Source organism: Propithecus coquereli, unplaced genomic scaffold (assembly GCF_000956105.1).
Source record: "Propithecus coquereli isolate 6110/MARCELLA unplaced genomic scaffold, Pcoq_1.0 Scaffold57, whole genome shotgun sequence".
Lineage (NCBI taxonomy): Eukaryota > Metazoa > Chordata > Mammalia > Primates > Indriidae > Propithecus > Propithecus coquereli.
In genome coordinates, this window is record NW_012151618.1 from 8,934,010 (window position 1) to 8,953,606 (window position 19,597).

Sequence of the window (19,597 nt, forward strand, 5' to 3'; positions counted from 1 at the left end):
ACTCCAAACAACCTGTGTTTGCCAAGCCTCCATTCATTTGCACGTTTTGATGGCAAGTGCCACAGACAATACATAGGGTTTTGTACCACGTGACCCAAAGCACTGTCAACCTTCTTTTGAGTGCTTCTTTGCATTTTAATTTCAATAAGAGCATATTTTGAAATATCTGCAGGCTATGGCTACAAACCAGTGTCAGTGCTGGGTTTTTGTAAAAGCCATTTCTGCCAAAATGACCTGGAAGATGTATAGTATTATTAGTTATTTTCCATATTCATAATTTAGATTCTACTTGATTCTACAAGTATTTGCAATGATTTATAATTTAACATATATATATAACATATAATTTATAATTTATGTTATATAACATATAATTTAACTTTACAAATTTTAACTGTAAAAGAGATAATAAGCAAATGCATCCAAATTTCCACGTTCGCATAGTTCCTGCGAAGACAATTAAATTTAATCCTGAGCTCCCTGATAGCCAAAGCAAAAGGGAAACATGACAAGTTATAATAATTTCATTATTTTGTTTAAAAAAAAAAAAAAAGTCCTAGCTCTTTCCAAAAACTTTCCCAGGTGCTAAATTTAAAAAAAAAGTATAGGTCCTTATCTGGAAAAACTTCCTGAATACTGTAAGAAGTCCAAAAGACACGGAATCATTTTTGATATGGCTGTAGCTTATGCCAATCATTAAAAAAATCCAAGGGCATGACATTAAAAGGCATGTATCGCCATAACGATTATCACCATTGACAGGTATGGCAGGATAAAATTCCAGCCATCGCAGTGTCACTAACTCTGACCAATTTTAATGTGATGCCAAAAAAGTTTCCAGTGCCATGACATTTTCTTCAAATTGAACTACTAAGAACAGCTAAAGTAATGAGAAAAGGGGAGAACCAAATAATGACTCTCTGAATTTTGTGCCCGTTTTCCTTACGTGTACAAGGAAGGAGAGCAGCACAGTTATCCACAGAGACAGCCAATTTGCATGAATTACGTAAAGTGAAAATGATATACTTACATCACCCTCCAAGCTGAGCTTGCAGAGAATTTCATGAACAGTAGACATTTTGAAAGAAGCTGGAAAAAAAAGTACAACAAAATGTCTTTAGAAGAGGCTTTCCTTTCCCTCAAAGCACAGGGATTCATCTCACTAATTTCTACATCTTGGACCATTTCGTCAGAGGATATTGGAGTAATTTTTGCAAACAGATGCAATTCCCATCTTATAACTGGGAAAATTAATGCTTAGAGATGGTTTGCCTTAAGTCTGGGATGGACTATTAAACCAGCCAGACTTTCTCTTGCTCTGTTTAAAAAGAACCTGGGAGACTGATTTGTGAACACTAAAACAAAATGCTCCTCACGGCTAACGCAACTTGCTCAAAAGGATGAAACTGAGTCGTCCACTTCTCATAAAAGGTGTTAAGCTTGTCAAACCATCCACTACTACTTCTGTATTTCTCACAAGCAATTGAACCTATTGAGAAGAACCTGAAAGCTACAGGTGTGAACTGAAATCAGTAGCATCTTCCTGTTGGCCTATTCCTAATTGGAATCCTTTATCTCTACCCGTAATTATTTTCTCAGTCCAATGATGCTTGGAAGATATTAAACTGTTTATGAGAAAGACAACAGACAGATTTTCTGACCTTAACTCATTCCATAAAGGACTGAATCCCTTGTATTTAAGATTCAAAATGTCTGAAATGAAGTCATCTTCCAGAAATACACTTAATGGAGCAGAAAGACAATGGCCTGATGAATCGGCTTTCCGGCTTTGCAATCTTACATTTCTTGGAATTTACACCCAACCCCTGCCAATAAGGAGTGCTTGATTGGTAGTAAATTCACTTCAGCTGAGACGAGACAGGTTATTTGGCATAATCACCTCAAAAATAAAGAAAATAGAGTAGAGCCGCATCCGGAAATAGTTAGGAACAACATTTAAACTGCAGCACCTCTGCTTTGGTCTCTCTTTGCTTAATATTCTTTGATCAAGGAAATTGTACATATACCAATTCAGCTTTCTGTTCCCTTCAGTTTGCTTAGTTTAAATATTTTCATAAAACTGGTCTGGAGAGAGTATTTGACATAGACATTTGCTAGTTTATAGCAGCACTTTTGACTAAGCATATTCCAGGCCCTGTGTGCTGTAGGAGGTGGCAGGATGTAAGAGGATACGATTCACCTTTATTTATGGTTAAGGATGTATTTAATGTTTCTGCAAGATTTCATCCTGAACCTCCACCCCTCTCTTCCTGATGCTGACAAAAGCTTGTTAGGCGTGGTAAAAGAAAGTCAGTCAAAGATATTCCAATTACCCCCACTCCCACAACTCTCAGACTCCTTCCCCTCTCCAATACGTCCTACCGATGGGTATAATTCTGGTTTGTAAAAAGCCTTGCTCTATAAATAAACTGTGGTACATCCAGACAATGGAACTTTTCAGCACTGAAAAGAAATGAGCTATCAAGCCACAAAAAGACATGGAGGAAACTTAAATGCATATTGCTAAGTGAAAGAAGCCAATCTGGAAAGGCTACAGACTGCATGGTTCCAACTATAAGACATTCTGGAAAAGGCAAAACTATGGAGACAGTAAAAAGATCAGTGGTTGCCAGGGGTTGGGGGGAAGGGAGATGAGTAGGCAGAGCACAGAGGATTTGTAAGGCAGTGAAATTACCCAGTATGATACTGGTGGATACACGTCATTATGTTTGTCAAAGCCCACATACAACACTAAGAGTGAATGCTAATGTAAACTATGAACTTTGAGGGATAATGAGTTGCCAATGTATGTTCACTGATTATAACGAACATGCCATTCTGGTGCACGATGTCAGCAGTGGGGAGGCTGTGCACGTGTGGGGGCAGGGGGTACATGGGAGCTGTCTGTACTTTCCACTCAATTTTTCTATGAACCTAAAACTGCCCTAAACAACAAGGCTATTAAAAGAAAAGTTCTGGCCGGACGCAGTGGCTCACGCCTGTAATCTTAGCACTCTAGGAGGCCGAGGCGGGTGGATTGCTCAAAGTCAGGAGTTCGAGATCAGCCTGAGCAAGAGCAAGACCCCCATCTCTACTAAAAAAAATAGAAAGAAATTATTTGGACAACTAAAAGTGTATATAGAAAAAATTAGCCAGGCATGGTGGCGTATGTCTGTAGTCCCAGCTACTCGGGAGGCTAAGGCAGAAGGATTGCTTGAGCCCAGGAGTTTGAGCTTGCTGTGAGCTAGGGTGATGCCATGGCACTCTACTCCTGGCAACAGAGACTCTGTCTCAAAAAAATAAAAGAAAAGTTTTGCTCTAAAGCTAAACTATCCAATACAGTAGCCACTAGCCTCATATGGCTATCAAGCATTTGAATTGTACTCAGTCCAAACTGAGATGTCCTGTAAGTGTAAAGGACACACTGAATTTCAAAGGCTTAGTATGAAAAAAAGAATGTAAAATCTCTAATTCGTAACTTTCACATTGGCGGGTGTGGTAGCTCACATGTATAAACTCACCACACTGGGAGGCCAAGACAGGTGGATTGCTTGAGCCCAGGAGTTCAAGGCCAGCCTGGGAAACACAGCAAGATCTTATCTCAAACAAAAAATTTAAAAATTAGCCAGGTATAGTGTTGTGCACCTATAGTCTCAGCTACTCAGGAGGCTGAGGCAGAAGGATCCGCTGAGCCCAGGAATTTGAGGTTACAGTGAGCTGTGATTGCACCACTGCACTTCAGCCTGGGCAACAGACTGAGAGTCTGTCTCAAAAATAAATAATATTTTTATATTAATTATATATTTCGACTATGCCAGGCACAGTGGCTGACGCCTGTAATCCTAGCACTGTGGGAGGCTGAGGCTGGAGGATAACTTGAGGCCAGGAGTTCAAGACCAGCCTGAGCAAAAGCTAGACTCTGTTTCTACTAAAAATAGAAAAATTAGCTATGCATGGTGGCACACGCCTATAGCCCCAGATACTTGGGAGGCTGAGGCGGAGGATTGCTTGAGCCCAGGAGCTGGAGGTTGCAGCGAGCTATGATGATGCCATTGTACTCTAGCAACAGAATGAGACTCTATCACACACACACAAAATATATATGTGTGTATGTGTATATATGTGTGTGTATGTGTATATATGTGTGTGTATATATATGTACGTGTATATATATGTGTGTATACGTGCGTGTGTGTATATATACATATAGCAACTATGGTATGTTGGGTAGATTGGGTTAAAAATATAGTATTTTAATTTAATTTCACCCATTTCTTTCACCTTTTTTTTAATGTGGCTACTAGAAAATTTATAAGCGTGTTTGTACCTTACATTCTACTTCTACTGGGCAGTGCTGGTCTAGAAGATCCTACAAAGCCAGGGTCCAATCTTAATCCAAAAACCTTTGTGGCAGCCAGGTCAGCTGAAGTCTGAGATACCTTGTGTTAAGACAGACAAGTTTGAGTCTTCCTTGACAGAGCAAGAAATCTCCAACTTCAACTTGGGCCTAGAAACATTCCAGAGGGACTCATCAGTATCCCTCAGCCTGAGAAATTCCAAAGCGGAGTTGAATTTCCTAGGACACTGAACCACTCAAGCCCTGGCCTTAACTATCACCCCTGGGACTCAGTCAGAACTGGACTAGGTCTGTGGCAAGAGATAAACCATTGTCATCTGCCTTGCAGAATTGCAGTCACTACTGTAAACAGCTAAGAAATAAAAATGCAAAAAAAAAAAAAACAAAACAGGGGACTAGCAAGTAAAAGTTATTACCATTCCAATGTATAGACTGAATTTCATTTATTTATTCATCAGGTTCTGATGTTGAGTAAGTCTCAACTAGAGGCACGGTAAGCTTTCATTGTGTTGTTCTTTCAAGTTCTTTCGACCTCTGAGCACTGGCTTTGTAGAAAGCTGCCCAGCCGTGCCCCACATGGACTCCCCAGTCCTGCACAGATCAAAGACAATCTGGTAGGCTTCCTTACACTCTTAGTTTGTTAATTCTTCTCCCACAGCCACACCTTGAGGAGACAAATAATAGGGACTTTTAAAAGCCCTGTAAATCTTCCTTTCCCTTTCACCGTTCATAATTGTGCCGCTTTCACCGTATCAGTCCAGCATGCCACTATCAACTACATTTCTATTTGATCTTGTCAAAATCGTTCAAAATCCATCCTCTGTGGCTTCCTCTTACCCCAGCAGAGCCAGGCCTTCAAAGATTAGCTTCAGAGAACAGCCTCAGCTCCCTCTACTCACTCCCCAGCGAAAGCAGACTGGGGCGCCAAACCGTTACTTGCCTCTCCCCAAACGTACGGTGCTCTTTTCTCCTCTAGCACCTTGGTTCATGCTTCCTCCCACATCATCTTTCTCTCACCTTTTTCGATTTATGGAGACCCTGCCCATTCCTCAAGTCACCACTACTTTGGCATCTGCTCCAATGGGGTCACCACGACCCCCGTGCCACAGAACTCCCTCCCGCCTTTCAATGCCAGAGCACTTTTTGAGGCCACTCCATTCACCCGCTCAGCAGATGTACTGAGTGCTCTCCACGTGCCTAGTATTCCAATGGTGATAGCCTGAGTACAGTTCAAGGCAGTAGGGAGTGTGGTTTACCTGTCTTCCCTACAGAGTCCCAGTTCCCCCATGGATTTAAGAGTATCTTTGCATACTCCAGGTGCTAAATAAACATGAAAACAATGAGTTGCTATTTTGCAGAGGTAATATTTATATTATTTATATCATTCTGCAGAAAAAGCAAAGATTTCATGATAATCACAAAGTCACAATTACCACAAGGCAATATTCATGAAGGTTGTCGTTACTCCACATAATGCCTTTTGTATCCATATTAGTATTTCCTATTTCCCTCTCTCTCTCTCTCTCTCTCTCTCTCTCTCTCTCTCTCTGGTTTTTTTTTAATTAGAGATAAGGTCTTGCTTTGTTGCCCGGACATGTGAGGGCAGTGACAGTGGCATGATTATAGCTCACTATAGCCTCAAACTCCTGGGCTCAAGTGATCCTCCTGCCTCAGCCACCCAAGTAGCTGGGACTACAGGTGCGTGCCACCATGCCTGGCTAATTTTTATAACTTTTTGTAGAGACGGGGTCTTGCTATGTTGCTCAGGCTAGTCTTGAACTCCTGGCCTCAAGCGATCCTCCCATCTCAGCCTCCCAAAGTGCTGGGATTGCAGGCATGAGCCACTAAGCCTGGCCAAATATTTCCTATTTCATGCAAGTTTAATGGCAAACATATTTTCACCTTAGAAATAAAATACAGCCCTTGTTTATTCACTCCATCAAATCCCCTGGCAATGCAAAGTCATTTTGCATATGACTGATTAGTCACTAGAAGAAACAGTCATAACGGTTGTTAAAATATCAGCTTAATATAACACATTTGACTGCTGAGAATGTGTCAGCGTGTGGCTACCCTCGAAAGCAGAAAAAGAAAGTCTTGGCAATGCTACTGTAGGTTACAGACACCGGCAATACTCAAGTTATCAATCAACAAACCCATAACAAGCACACACCAGGCCTATACAACATTCAGGTCTATAAAAGACTCGTGCAAAGCCATGACATGCACACCCCCACCCCGCAGGACCTTGGAGCTCTCTTCCCCTGATGCCTCTGCAAGACACCTGAGAGACTGACCCAGGGTCACCTAGAGAATGCGTAGCTGAGGCAGGGCCAGACCCAGGTCCCCTGACTCCTGCGCCATTGCCCTTCAACCTCACTACAGTGGTTCTTCGTTCCAAGAGATTAGGATGGGGAGAGAAAGATCAGAGTAATATCAGGAGATCAGCTAAGGGCTTCTTGGTGAGATGCTGACCGCCTAGGCTGAGGAGGCTGCATCCCCACAGGAGGTGCCAGCCGAGAAACACGGGAGTCCCGGGGCGATGGGAAGGGGAAGAATCTCCAGGTGGTGGGAGAGCAAGAGGACAGGTTTGAAAATGAGCCATGAGGAGCCTAAAATATGTTTTTGAAAGGTATAAAGTTAAGCTCGCCTGGGGAAAAACTGGAGAACCCCAGAGCCAAAAGTGATTGGGACCCGATACTTATATTTATCTGTTCACCAAAACATCTGCTCTGGAGGCGGAATTTTCTTACTGAGAACAATCACTCTGACTTTAGTGTAATTATGGTTTTGAATGAGAATAAAAAATGAAGTCTACACGCCATACAAAACAATTCCACCTCTACTAACTCCTCGACACAGTACAAAAATCATAAATGCATTAAAAGCAGAACCACCAGTTCTTTTCTGGCAAATTTCTCTAGAGAACGTGACAACGGCAGTCCAAATCACTCTTTCCAACACTTCAGCCTCACCCAGTTGGCCAACTGGTTTCAACTTGCCAGTGAGGAAAAAAAAAATTCAGCAAATTCAACCTGTTGATGAGAACTGCTACACACCAGTGCTTCCATTCCCAGGGAGGGCTGGCTCACTAGACATATCATCAAAGTGGCCATCTATCAAGGGGAAGTTTTTCTGTTTAAGAAAATCAGCTAAGGCCGGTCGCGGTGGCTCACGCCTGCAATCCCAGCACTCTGGGAGGCCGAGGCAGGAGGATCGCTTGAGCTCAGGAGTTCGAGACCAGCCTGAGCAAGAGCAAGACCCCGTCTCTACTAAAACAATAGAAAGAAATTGGCTGGACAACTAAAAATATATAGAAAAAATTAGCTGGGCATGGTGGTGCATGTCTGTAGTCCCAGCTACTCGGGAGGCTGAGGCAGAAGGATCACTTGAGCCCAGGAGTTTGAGGTTGCTGTGAGCTAGGCTGATGCCACGGCACTCTAGCCCGGGCAACAGAGTGAGACTCTGTCTCAAAAAAAAAAAAAAGTAACTCAGCTAGAGAGGTACGGGGAGACTTACTGAAAGCACCACACCCATCTCAAAAAAAAAAAAAAAAAGACTGATAACTGAGACTGTTAACTGCCTGGCTAGAAAAGAAAGCTCTTAGTACAATTAACGAAATCCACGCAGTTATTGAAAACAAGTCATTTATATTTTAACACAAGGACTATCTAAAAGATAATTTAAGGATTTGTCCTTTTTTCTTTTTTTTTAATTTCTACTTTCATTTCTTATTATTTTCTTTTTATGTTTTTTTGTTGTTGTTGTTGTTGTTCTGCAAACGATCCAGGGGGAGGTTTGTCCTTTTTTAAAAACCCTACAGATTTTATTGTACAGTCCTTTGTTGTTTCACCCCAAAAGCATAATTACAACACAAAAAGGACAAGCGAAGCAGTTTTAGCTCCCCCTCCAAAAAGAAAAGAAAAACAAAGTTTGCAAGAAGGTTGAAACAAACAAACAAAACTAAACCTAAATTCAACACTGCAGACGGTAAAAGCATGTTCTACCGAACAGAATTAAAAAGAACCAGCTCCAGAAAGCCCAAATATTATTCGAACAAACAAACAAACACAACATGTTGCGACAGGCTGGGTCTGTACAGCCAAATCTGAGTCTAAGCCAGCAGCTTCGCAGACACACCTTCTTTATAGCTTAAACGTGGGGTGTTGATGCGTCACCACAAAACAGATCCCTAGCAACCAGGATGAATCAATCAGGGACTGGATGATTCAAATGAAGATTTTAAAGCAAAAATGAGTGGGGGTGGGAGTGTGGAGGCGTGGGTTTCCCCGCCAAAGCCCATACTGTACACTGTCTTGGACACGAGTCTACAGGCCACCCTGGAATTTTAAATTAAAAAATAATGCACAGCTTTGCAGGGTGGGAGGGGGGAGTTCCCACTGTATTCCATTCTCCAATCCCCCCACACACACACAGCATCTTTATTCAACAGAACCTTCTCGAAAGCACATACTTTTCTCCTTGGTTTTATGGTCTTGATTAATGCCTGAGTCACAGGGCCAAGCCACGCCCCAGAATTCCTGGAATTCAGCCCAGTGGCTTGATCAAACCGAGCAGGAGGGACAAGAGCACTTGCTCTAGCTTGTCCTTCTGCTGCCTGATCTAAATCAATATTTGTTTGCAGATTTGTGCTCGCCTCTCTGTCCGTCTCGTCTCCCGATGTGGGGCTGGAGTGGGCAGGAAGAGACCCGCAGGAAGGGTGACGTCACTTGGCACCAAGCACTTTCAGGGCTGGGAAATTCAGGCCTTCATATCTACAGCTCAATTGGAGTGTTTTATGGCTAACGTACTGTTCTTTCAACAGGGCGCGCTGCCCACAGAGAAAAGTCCAAGCTCAGCATTCAAGATCTTCCACACTCTGGACTTGCCTACCTTTCCTTAAATACCTTCTGCACACACACACATATGCACAAACACACACACACACAAGCACACCCTGCACCGAAGTCAGACTGCACTGTTAACTCTTCTCCAAGCACACTCAGCACTGTTCCCTACCTTTCCAAGTTCCCTCCACCAGGAGCCTCTATCTTGATCAGCAAAATGAGACGTTAGGATACAGAAAATAATAAATGTTACCTTTCTCGCACAGCCCTCCTTGCCCTGTGCTCCTGCCCCTCTGTGTGTGTGTGTGTGTGTGTGTGTGTGTGTGTGTGTGTGTGGAACACAGAGGTGAGTGTGCAAAGGCTGTCTTCCACGCTATCCACCCACAGGGTTTCTGACTTCCTTGTTGCCTCACAGGTTTAAGCACAGAGCCTGGCACACAACAGGCATGCAATCTCATCTTGGGATGGCTTACATATGCTGGTCCTCCCATTTTAGAAAGCCTTTTCTTCCTTTTCCAACACACTCTCCTTCCTCAATTGTTTTTCTCTCCCTCAAATTGAACATTCCAAATGTGGTTCCAGTTCCACCCGTTCAGAGCTAGCAGTTTAAATTCCCAGCCTCTGCAAATCTTTGCAAAGCCTGGCAGATCACCTAGGGGGCAGCCACTTTCTCATCACATGTAGCCTGTGCCCCCGACCTCTGTGCTGTCAGGGATGCTTGGGTCCTAGCTCTGTTCACAGGACAACATGGGGATGTAACCTACCTCTCCCTTTGGCCTGAACACAGGCAAGGAGGCAACAAGGAGGCAGGATGTCCAAGAAGCCTTAGGACTCAGACTTCCTCTGAGCTTGAGTGTGCAGGCTGGGCGTGGCAAGGAGACAAAGGGCATGGACAAAGCGCTCCATGTCACAGCCACTCCCTGGAGTCAGAGCTTTCCACACCGACCTGGGATCAGAACTCAGACCACGCGGGTGCTCTGACAAGGCTGAAATTAGATGGCTTAAAAGTTTCAGGGTATACCCTACAAGGGAGATTTGGAGGTAATCTCAGTGGAAACACCCAGAAGCACAAGTGTGGGCATCTCCTGTCCCCTACTGCGAACCTGTACCCTCAACAAAATAGATGAGGACCGCCTCTGGCAATAGCAGAAGAAAAAATATGCCAGACAGCAAATGGGTGGAAAGAATTTTTTTAAAGGACTGGAATTTCCTTTGGTGTGGCCTACAACTAGGATAGGGTGTGGCCCCAGGGAAAATGACGGAAGAGGATTCTCATGTGCAAAAAAAGAGGAACGTTCAATTTCTATTTAATTCTTATAGTCAAATCTGGAAGGCAGGTTAAGATGCCATAACCTTCAACAACACTTCCCTGAGGAGAGTTAAACATGATGCTCAGGTGTGTGGAACAGCTGGCTTAAAGAGGAAATGAGCCTCAGCCAAATTTGGAAACTAACATTAATTTGGGAAAATAGAAAGTTTAAAATCCAGTCCAACCAGGCACGGTGGCTCATGCCTGTAATCCTAGCACTCTGGGAAGCCAAGGTGGGAAAATCGCTTTAGGCCAGGAGTTTGAGACCAGCCTGAGCAAAGAGAGAGACCAGTCTCTACAAAAAACAGAAAAATTAGCTCGGTGTGGTGGCACACACCTGTAGTCCCAGCTACTCAGGAGGCTGAGGCAGGAGGATCGCTCGAGCCTAGGAGTTCGAGGTTACAGTGAGGTATGATAGTGTCACGGCATTCCAGCCTGGGCAACAGAGCGAAACCCATCCCTTAAAAAAAATCTAATTGCTGTCTGTACAATTCACTTATTTTGTCTCTTTTCTTTCTCTCTCCGCTAGATTGAAGATCTAAAGAGCAGGAATTTTTTATTTTTGTCTGTTTTTTCATTGCTGTATCCCCATAACCCACATAACTGTGAGTGGAACATAGTGGGTGATTAATATTTTGTGGAGTAAATGGATGTTTAAAGCAGCCCACTAGAGGCGGGGCACGGTGGCTCACGCCTGCAATCCTAGCACTCTGGGAGGCCGAGGCGGGAGGACGGTTTGAGCTCAGGAATTCGAGACCAGCCTGAGCAAGAGTGACACGCCATCTCTACTAAAAATAGAAAGAAATTGGCCAAACAACTAAAAATAGAAAAAATTAGCCGGGCATGGTGGCACCTGCCTGTAGTCCCAGCTACCTGGGAGGCTGAGGCAGGAGGATCCCTTGAGCCCAGGAGTTTTAGGTTGCTGTGAGCTAGGCTGATGCCATGGCACTCTAGTCCGGGCAAGAGAGTGAGACTCTGTCTCAAAAAAAAAAAAAAAAAAAAAAAGCAGCCCACTAGAGCCTTCCACTCGTTTTGTGACACATCCACCCTCCCTTAATGAAAAATGGCTTGGCAGGTCCCAAGCCCTGCACAAGCATGGAGTGAGAACAAAGGCTTGTAACAACGCATTAGAGCCAGATTCTAGGCCCAATGGTGCAGGCGAAGCCTATGGCCCTCAAAATCAATAGCAATTATATAAGAATATCTACCTTACCAGGAAAACTACTTAACTCAGAAATTAGCCAGGAAACAAATGGCCATGACTGTCAGCCTAATGTCAATCAATACCATAATTTAATAGCCCAAAGACACAGGATGTTAAATATGAAGACTCAAGTCCAAGACTGCGTCCTAACGAAAGCCAGTGAGTCAGCAATATTTCCTCGGCATTCACCACGAGCAGGCCACTTGGCACTGAGGGAATTACAAAATCCAGGCCGTCTCCAAATCATAAATCCCCAACTAAAAAAATGTATATTATGGTCACATCCTTCCACTGCAAATGTGATGGACGCTTTTGGAGAAACCCTTCAGACTTTTAGATAATCAATGGACTTAGAAGATGGGAGGAAAGTGCTGAGCAGGAATGTCTTAACACCCTTGGCCACAAAGGACACTGCTCTGGCCCTGATCTCACCTAAAATCTTCCTTCACATTGCCTGAATATTACTGCTCCTTGATTCCATAGCCTCGAATTGTATAAATCACAGATCTGTTTAGGTTAACAAGGTTTATTTATTGTTGTTTTTTGAATAACACAACTGCTTTGGGTTGCTGGGGATTTTCAGACCACCAACCATTCCTAACTTAATGAAAATTGGTTCAATTCGCTAATCTCTGGCCGGATGTGAGTACACTGAAATGCGGAGGAGGAGGAAGGAATACGGCACAACTGGACAAGCCCGGATGGCTGTCGTAACGTGTCAAGGAAGACGGTCTCGAAGGAGGTGCGAGGAAGGTGGAAAAAAGAAAGTGGAGAGGGGGCAGGGGCATAATTTTCTAATTAAAATAATTTAATCAGGGCCAACCTTAAACCTAAGAAAAGTTCCAGAAAAATATTTCAGTGATTTATTCTTCCTGCCCCCCTCATCTTCCCAAATTCCCCTACCCTCCCCACCCTACCCCACCCCACCCAAATTAGGCAGTACTTAGATCCCGTGCCTGTTAAGTAGGTTTTGCTGGGTTAGCCTGGGAACCTAAGCTCCTTCTATCCCACTGTTTCAGGGGGAGAGTGCATTCCGCATTCCAATCCGAGTTCCAGACAGGCACATGTGTGAACAGAATCCATCAGCAGTCAGTCTGACATCCGGGCCCTTGGACTCCAAGCACTTAGGGTTGTTGGTAAAGGCTCAGTGTGCACCCATGAGGCCACTGGTCTTTTACACACAGAACAACCACAGCTTTAAAATGCCAGTCTTAGTACAAAAATGACCCTTTGCATTGTGTAGCACTTAGTGTTTTCAGCGTACTTTACGTACATGTTTTTGAATGAACATATTTTCTGAAATCTTCAATAATGCTGTTGGGTGTGGCAAGGAGGCAAAGGGCATGGACAAAGAGCTCCATGCCACAGCCACTCCCTGGAGTCAGAGCTTTCCACACCAAGCTGGGATAAGAAGAGTGGGCGTCCTTATCAAGCCACTTTCATAGATGAGGTAACTGACCTTCGCCTCCTGCTTCTCCACAGCCAGGTGATGGACCCCAAGTCCACACCAGCTCTGGGACCTGCCGCACAGGGCACCGAGAGGCCCTGGGGGCCACGCCCTTTTCTGTACCCTCAGTCCCTGAGTCACTGTCGCATCAGCACAAGTAACAGGACAGCCCTCCCCGCAGAACCATGGGGGACACTTCCTTCCTGATAAAAATGTGTTCAACCAGGCAGGAAACTCCACATACAGTGAAATCCGAAGTTGCTATCCTACAAGATAATCTAAACAAAGGGGAATGAACTGAGGTTTTTGGTTTTTTTATTGGGGGGGGACTTGACCACTCAAACTCCCACCCCTCATGCTCCCCACTGCTTCCCTCCTGCGGGCTGGTTCAAGCTCCACAAATGCGCGTTAGTTTCAAGTGAAGTAACTTGGAACAGATGGGGAGCTACTCTGCAGAGCGCGGCAAAGCTGTTGTTGAACGTGGAGGGAAATGCCCACCGCCCACCGCTCGGCCCGGGACGTGCAGCTCCCCCGGCGGCCACGCCCTGCTGCTGCCGGCGCCCGCCGCGCCCGGAATGCGGGGCCTCCTCCGCTCGCCCGGCCCGCTTCCCGCCAGGACTTCGGGGGAATGCCCGACCCCCGCCGCCGCCCTGCAGCCCTAGGCCCGGGGGCAAGCGGCCCCCTTACCCTTGCCCCGAACACCCTGCCCTCCGCACTGCGCGCCCTCCCCGCGGAACCCCGGGAGCGGACCGTCCCTGCAGCCCCCTGCCCCGGACTGGCCCCCGGTGCCCCCCGGGGTCCGCTGCCCGAGCCTCCCCGCGAGGCAGACCCTCTTCCCAGCCTCTCGGCGCCCCGCTAGCGCCGCGGCCCGGGGCCATAGCGGGCGGGCGGGGCGCGCCCTGCTTACCTGGGCCGGGCGCAGAGAGCCGCGAGCGTCCCCAGATGCCGAGCAGAGCCGCCTGGCCTGGGTGGGGCTTTTATAGCTGCCACATCCTCTCCGAGCGGACGAGGCCCGCTCCGCCCCGCCCCGCCCCGCTTCGCCTGCCCGCTCCCACCCAGAATGAGGGTGACTCACCCTCCCGGGCCCGCCGGGCGGTTGGGGCAGCCGCGCCCTGGACTGCTCCCCAAGCCGCGCCGCGTGGGAGCGGCCCCCGCGCCCGTGGCCCTGCCCTCCAGGAAAGCCCTGCCGAGGTCTGCCGGGAGGCCCATTATGGGCCCGCTTCTTCCTCCCTTCCTCATTTTACTTCGTGAGTGCCACGTCGAGTTCTCGGCCTGGGCTCGGGTTAATAAATTAGAAAGAGTTTAGTAGACTTTGGCTTGGTTAAGTCACTTTTTTTTTCCCTTGGCGTCAATGCAATGGAGAAAAGAGTTGTTCCAAGACACATAAATTTGGACTACCCTGAGCCAGGGCCCTTGGCATCCAGCTCCCATTACCGTCTGCAAACATATTAGCTTAACCTCTGGCCGCCAGTTCCCGCAAGGAGCACAGGGAGGGCGATTCGCCCTGTCCCACCCTGCAAAGCCTGGCCTACCCTGGCCCGGAGCCAGGGCTGGAGTGGGGGCGCCCAAGCCACAAGCCAGGATCCCGCCACACCCGGGCCCCAGAGGCACCCCTTTCCCAGGGACAGCTGTGCTCCGTTTCTCTCTGCGCGTTGGTCAGCTCAGTGTGGCCTCCTAGCCGGAGTTCCCTGGCTGGGTGGGGCCCATGCCTTTGAAACCCCAAGTTCCAACAAAGAACTTTCCTCCCTTCCTTCTTTCATGACTGCCGGTTTTTTTCCCCTTCTCAGCCAGCTCTCTTGCTCGGCGTTGCTGTTTCTGGCTTTTCTTGCACGAGTCACACTGGCAACATAGGGGCAAACGCATACTTGTGTGTGATACTGTATTCAAACCTCGAACTAGCAGGAAAGCTTGAAAGCTTTACTAAGAATCCCCAAAGACCTCTCCCTGGGTCTTTGAACTCAACCTTGCTGACTCACTTCACACAGGTTTCTTTGTTTTGTTTTGTTTTTGAGACAAGAGTCTCTCTCTCTGTCCCCCGGCTAGAGTGCAGTGGTGTGATCATAGCTCACTGCAACCTCAAACTCCTGGGCTCAAGGAATCCCACTACTTTCCCACTACCTGGGACTACAGGTGGGCATCGCCATGCCCAGATAGTTTTTGCATTTTTTTTGTAGAAACAGCAGCTCACTATTGCCCCGGCTGGTCTCCAACTCCTGGTCATAAGCAGTCATCCCGCCTCTGCCTCCCAAATTGCTAAGATTACAGTCATAAGCTACCGCACCAGGCCTCTTTCTCCTAGTCTTGATGATTCTGTGTTTTAATCTCCCATTTTTTTAACATCCACGTTTACTTTCCAGGTGAGGTTTAATTCAGTCCTGGGAATCAGAGAATGACAGCAAGGCCAGCAGACATTTGGTGCCGTGCTCACTGTCACATGGAGAATTAGCTGCATAGTCCACCACAACTGGGGGCTCTTAATACCCAGCCCAGAGCTTTCTGTTACCCAGCACTTTACCTAGGGATTATACACAATGGGTCCTCCCAGAAGGACAAATAGAAAATAAAGCAACGCTTTTGATACAATTTCCGATTTACATTTATAGCTTCTCAATTTAAACTGAAAGCTTTAAAGGCAGAGACCATGTTTATCTGCCTACTCCGTGTGAACATTTTGGAACATAGGAGGAACGCAGGCAGGCAGTGATGGTAGGTGGGATTCAGCCTTCCTTCTCTGCTTCTCAGGGTGGGTTCCAACGGTCTCGTACTCCTGACTGTGCCATTGGAATATATAAAAGCCATCAAATATCCAAAAGAAGTTTTTGCTTACCTTGGGCATCCAGCAAACCCAGACTTTTATAGGTCTGTGCAATAACCAGGATTCGCTTCATGCCAAAGAACTTTGCATTGATGTTATCATAAAAATGAAGCTATTAGAAGTCATGGTTTACTATTTCTAAGGAATGTGAGGCCAGTTCTGCCAGTATAAAAGAATTTTTGAATCTTAGTCTGAAGATTCTCTTCTTTCTGTTTCCCCGTGGTTGGGGGGAATGTTTACTATATCAGACCTCAATTGTCTGCTGTGGTGTATATTGTCCTCTAAGTGCTTGACTTTGTTCTGTACACACTTTATCTGCTGCACCTCAACACTTCTAGTAGCACCTAGCCAGCAATAGTAGGTGCTCACTGAGTGTGATAGAATGATAGAACACAATTATTCACCGAACAATGGAATGTTAGGGGGACCCTGGAGATTAACTTGCCCTATCCTTGATTTTATATATAAAGAAATTGGAACCCAAATAAAGTCTTCTGCCCAGTCCAGGGATTGAATAATGCACCCAAGGTCCTTGCATCAATTACTTTTTGTGCTGTAACAAATTAGCTCCCTAAATTTAGTGGTTAAAACACAAACAACCATTTATTTGCTCCTGATTCTGCAATTTGGGCAGGACCCAGTGGAGACAGCCTGGCTCTGCTCTACATGATGTTGGGTTGGGTAATTCATTTGGGGATAGAGGATCAAAAGTGGCTTCACTCATTTGTCTGGTGCCTCAACTGGGGTGGCTAGAATGACAGAGAGAAGACTGGGCCTTTCTCTCCCTTGCTCTCTCATCCTCTAAGTCCTCCTTTCTCTTTACACCAAGATAGTGATGGCAGCTGGCTTTCAAGAAGCAAAAGCTGGCTGGGTGCAGTGGCTCATGTCTGTAATCCTAGCACTTTGGGAGGTCTAGGCAGGAGGATCATTTGAGCCCAGGAGTTTGAGGTTGCAGTAAGCTATGATGACACCACTGTACTACAGCCCAGGCAACAAAGCAAGACCCTGTCTCGAAAAAAAGAAGAAGAAGAAGAAGCAGCAGCAGCAAAAGTAGAAGCTGCCAGGGCTCTTAGCTCACAGGCTATGTAAAAACAGGCAATCGACTGGCCTTGGCCTATGGGCTGTAGTTTGCTGATACTTGCTTTAATCCATAGTTTTTGGCTTTGTCCTCTGAACTCTAGGCTCCACACCCTCTGAGATGTCTTTCCTTTTCCTTAAAAATGGCCCATATTTCTAGCTGAGCAGGGCTCTTAGTCTGCTTCATGCCAATAGAAACACAAAGGTTTAAAAAACTCTTTTTGGCTGGGCACGGTGGCTCATGCCTATAATGCTAGCACGTTGGGAGGCTGAGATAGGAGGATCTCTTCAGGTCAGGAGTTCAAGACCAGACTGAGCAAGAGTGAGACCGTGTCTCTACTAAAAATAGAAAAAATTAGCCAGGCATGGTGGCACATGCCTATAGTCCCAGCTACTTCACAGGCTGAGGCAGGAGGATCACTTGAGCCCAGGAGTTTGAGGTTGCTGTGAGCTAGGATGACGCCATGGCACTCTAGATGGGCAACAGAGCGAGACTCTGTCTCAAAAAATAAAAAAATAAAATAAAAAATAAAAACTTCTTTTTATTTTGAACCGTTTCTGTGTTTAAGCTGGCAGTTCTTTCATTAATACAAGTATCTTAAAAACCATGTGGATTTTTTTATCAGTCTTACTGAGGTTCATGCCATGCTCCAAAATTCATATCCAATACAATTTTATGAAAAACTTAATGATTTTATGTAAATCTTCCTAAGGTTAATTCCAGGCTCCAAGCTTCACATCCATCATTTTTTTTTTGAAACAGATCTCTCTCTACTTCACATGTCTAAGATTCTTAGAAGCCCTGAGATAGTCTTCAAAGCACCACACTAAATCTTTCTGGAGTCTTAAAAAAAGTTTTTATAGCCACATCCATGATTTCATTGCTATCCTAAGGCTATTTCTTAATTTGCAAATATTTCACTGGCTAGAATTTTGCTTGAAAACCAAACAGATCTGTCTTTAGTGCATTTCTTTTCTTCTTGTCCTTTATCATAAGCAATTAAAAGAAGCCCATTGGCATTTTAAACATTTTACCTGGAAATCTCCTTGGCTAGGTCCACAAGTTCATTGGCACATGCATATCCTACCATTCATGTTACCATAGGCAACAGCAATGTCCGACATCCTGCCACTACTTGATATAGGTTGCCTCTTCTCCAACCCCCCATAGTAATTTCCTCTCTGCTTACAACCTCCACTAACAGTCTTCTCTCTAGTCACCACCTAGCAGTAAAATCAAAATCATCAAGTTTTTTTTTAGCTTTAAAACCCAATCCTTAATACGCAAATATAATAGATTTAGGCACATTAATCATATACACGCACATGGATCTTGCTAAACAGAAACAAGTTTTATCTATTCATTGAAAAGCCCAATAGGATTTCTAAACGGAAGTACTGAATCATAAAACTGTATCGCTTTACAAGTAGATCAATAGATCATTTCTATCAAATGTGATTGGCCTTCCTCTTTCTTTGCATTTCCTTTGTCTAAATTAGGAAGTGTATCCCTTGTGTAATTTAATATATCCATATAAAGTTGTTGCTTTTAGTCCGACTCTTTGGGTTGTGGGATTCCAGCAAGTTATTAGTCCACAGATTATTTAAATACCTAGCTGTGATTGAAAAATATCACTTTAAAGTAAAATGAAGCTGTGTAGAATATTGTTAAAATAATAGGTAACAGGCAACTGTTAAATATCCTTAATGTTGCAAACGGAATTTAGATTTTTTTGTTTTGGTTTGGTTTTTAGCTTTTTAAAATGTTTCATTTTTATGGATGCATAATAGCTGTACACAGATTTCCAATAATGTGACCCTGTGAAAACATCCTTGGGTAACTAGGTATGGGGATGTACACTGGGAACACATTTATGCTATCACTAGCAATAGAGTGCAAGTATTCCTCCCCACTCTGTCAGGGAGTGTTGGCAAAGAGCAAGCAGAAGGGAAGCCAGTGTATAACCCAAGGCCAGAGTTGGTGCAGGGATGCTTTGGGACGGGAGAAGTTGGGGTAGAGGTAAGCTAGATACCAAGGAAGGAGCCAAGGACACTATGATCTGTCAAAAAGTCTAAAAGACAGGGCAGAATCTAAATAGGAGGTTAAACCAAGGCTCCACAGCTGGAAGAACACAGACACAAGTGGCAGGGAGGGGGAAGAGGGTGGACAGGCCATGGTGGGGCTGCAGTGGGGCTCTACTCCTCTGAGACCCTGGGGAGGGGGTCAGGCAAGGCTGCAGTGAATAGGTGGCATGGATCTAAATCACCTCTCATTTCTTCAAACAATGCAAAAAAGAGAAGCATAAGGAGGAGGAGGAGGAGGAAGAGGAGAGGAAAACAGCGGAGGAGTGCGTTGTGAGGGAGGTTGCTGTGACATTGTGATACAGAGAGAACTGGGTGGAGAGGTCTGTACTTCCGACCAAGGCATACCTATAATTTCTTAACGTCTCACTCTTAGTTTCTTAGTATCTGGGAACCGGACATTTTGGTTCAAATCATCTGTAAGTTCCTTGCTAGCTCTTTTTTTTTTTTTTTTTTTTT

The 19,597-nt window shown here is 45.2% G+C and overlaps 1 protein-coding gene across 1 annotated transcript in view; it reads right to left on the bottom strand.

Moving 5' to 3' along the window:
- Window positions 1-14,120, bottom strand: part of ANXA2 (annexin A2) — a 45,438-nt gene extending 31,318 nt beyond the window's left edge. The window contains exons 1-2 of the mRNA XM_012658031.1: window positions 14,072-14,120; window positions 1,031-1,089 (exon numbers count right to left, since the gene is read on the bottom strand). Coding sequence (XP_012513485.1) covers window positions 1,031-1,078 — 48 coding nt within the window. The 5' untranslated portion in view covers window positions 1,079-1,089; window positions 14,072-14,120. The remainder of the gene's footprint in view (window positions 1-1,030; window positions 1,090-14,071) is intronic.
- Window positions 14,121-19,597: the final 5,477 nt, after the last annotated feature.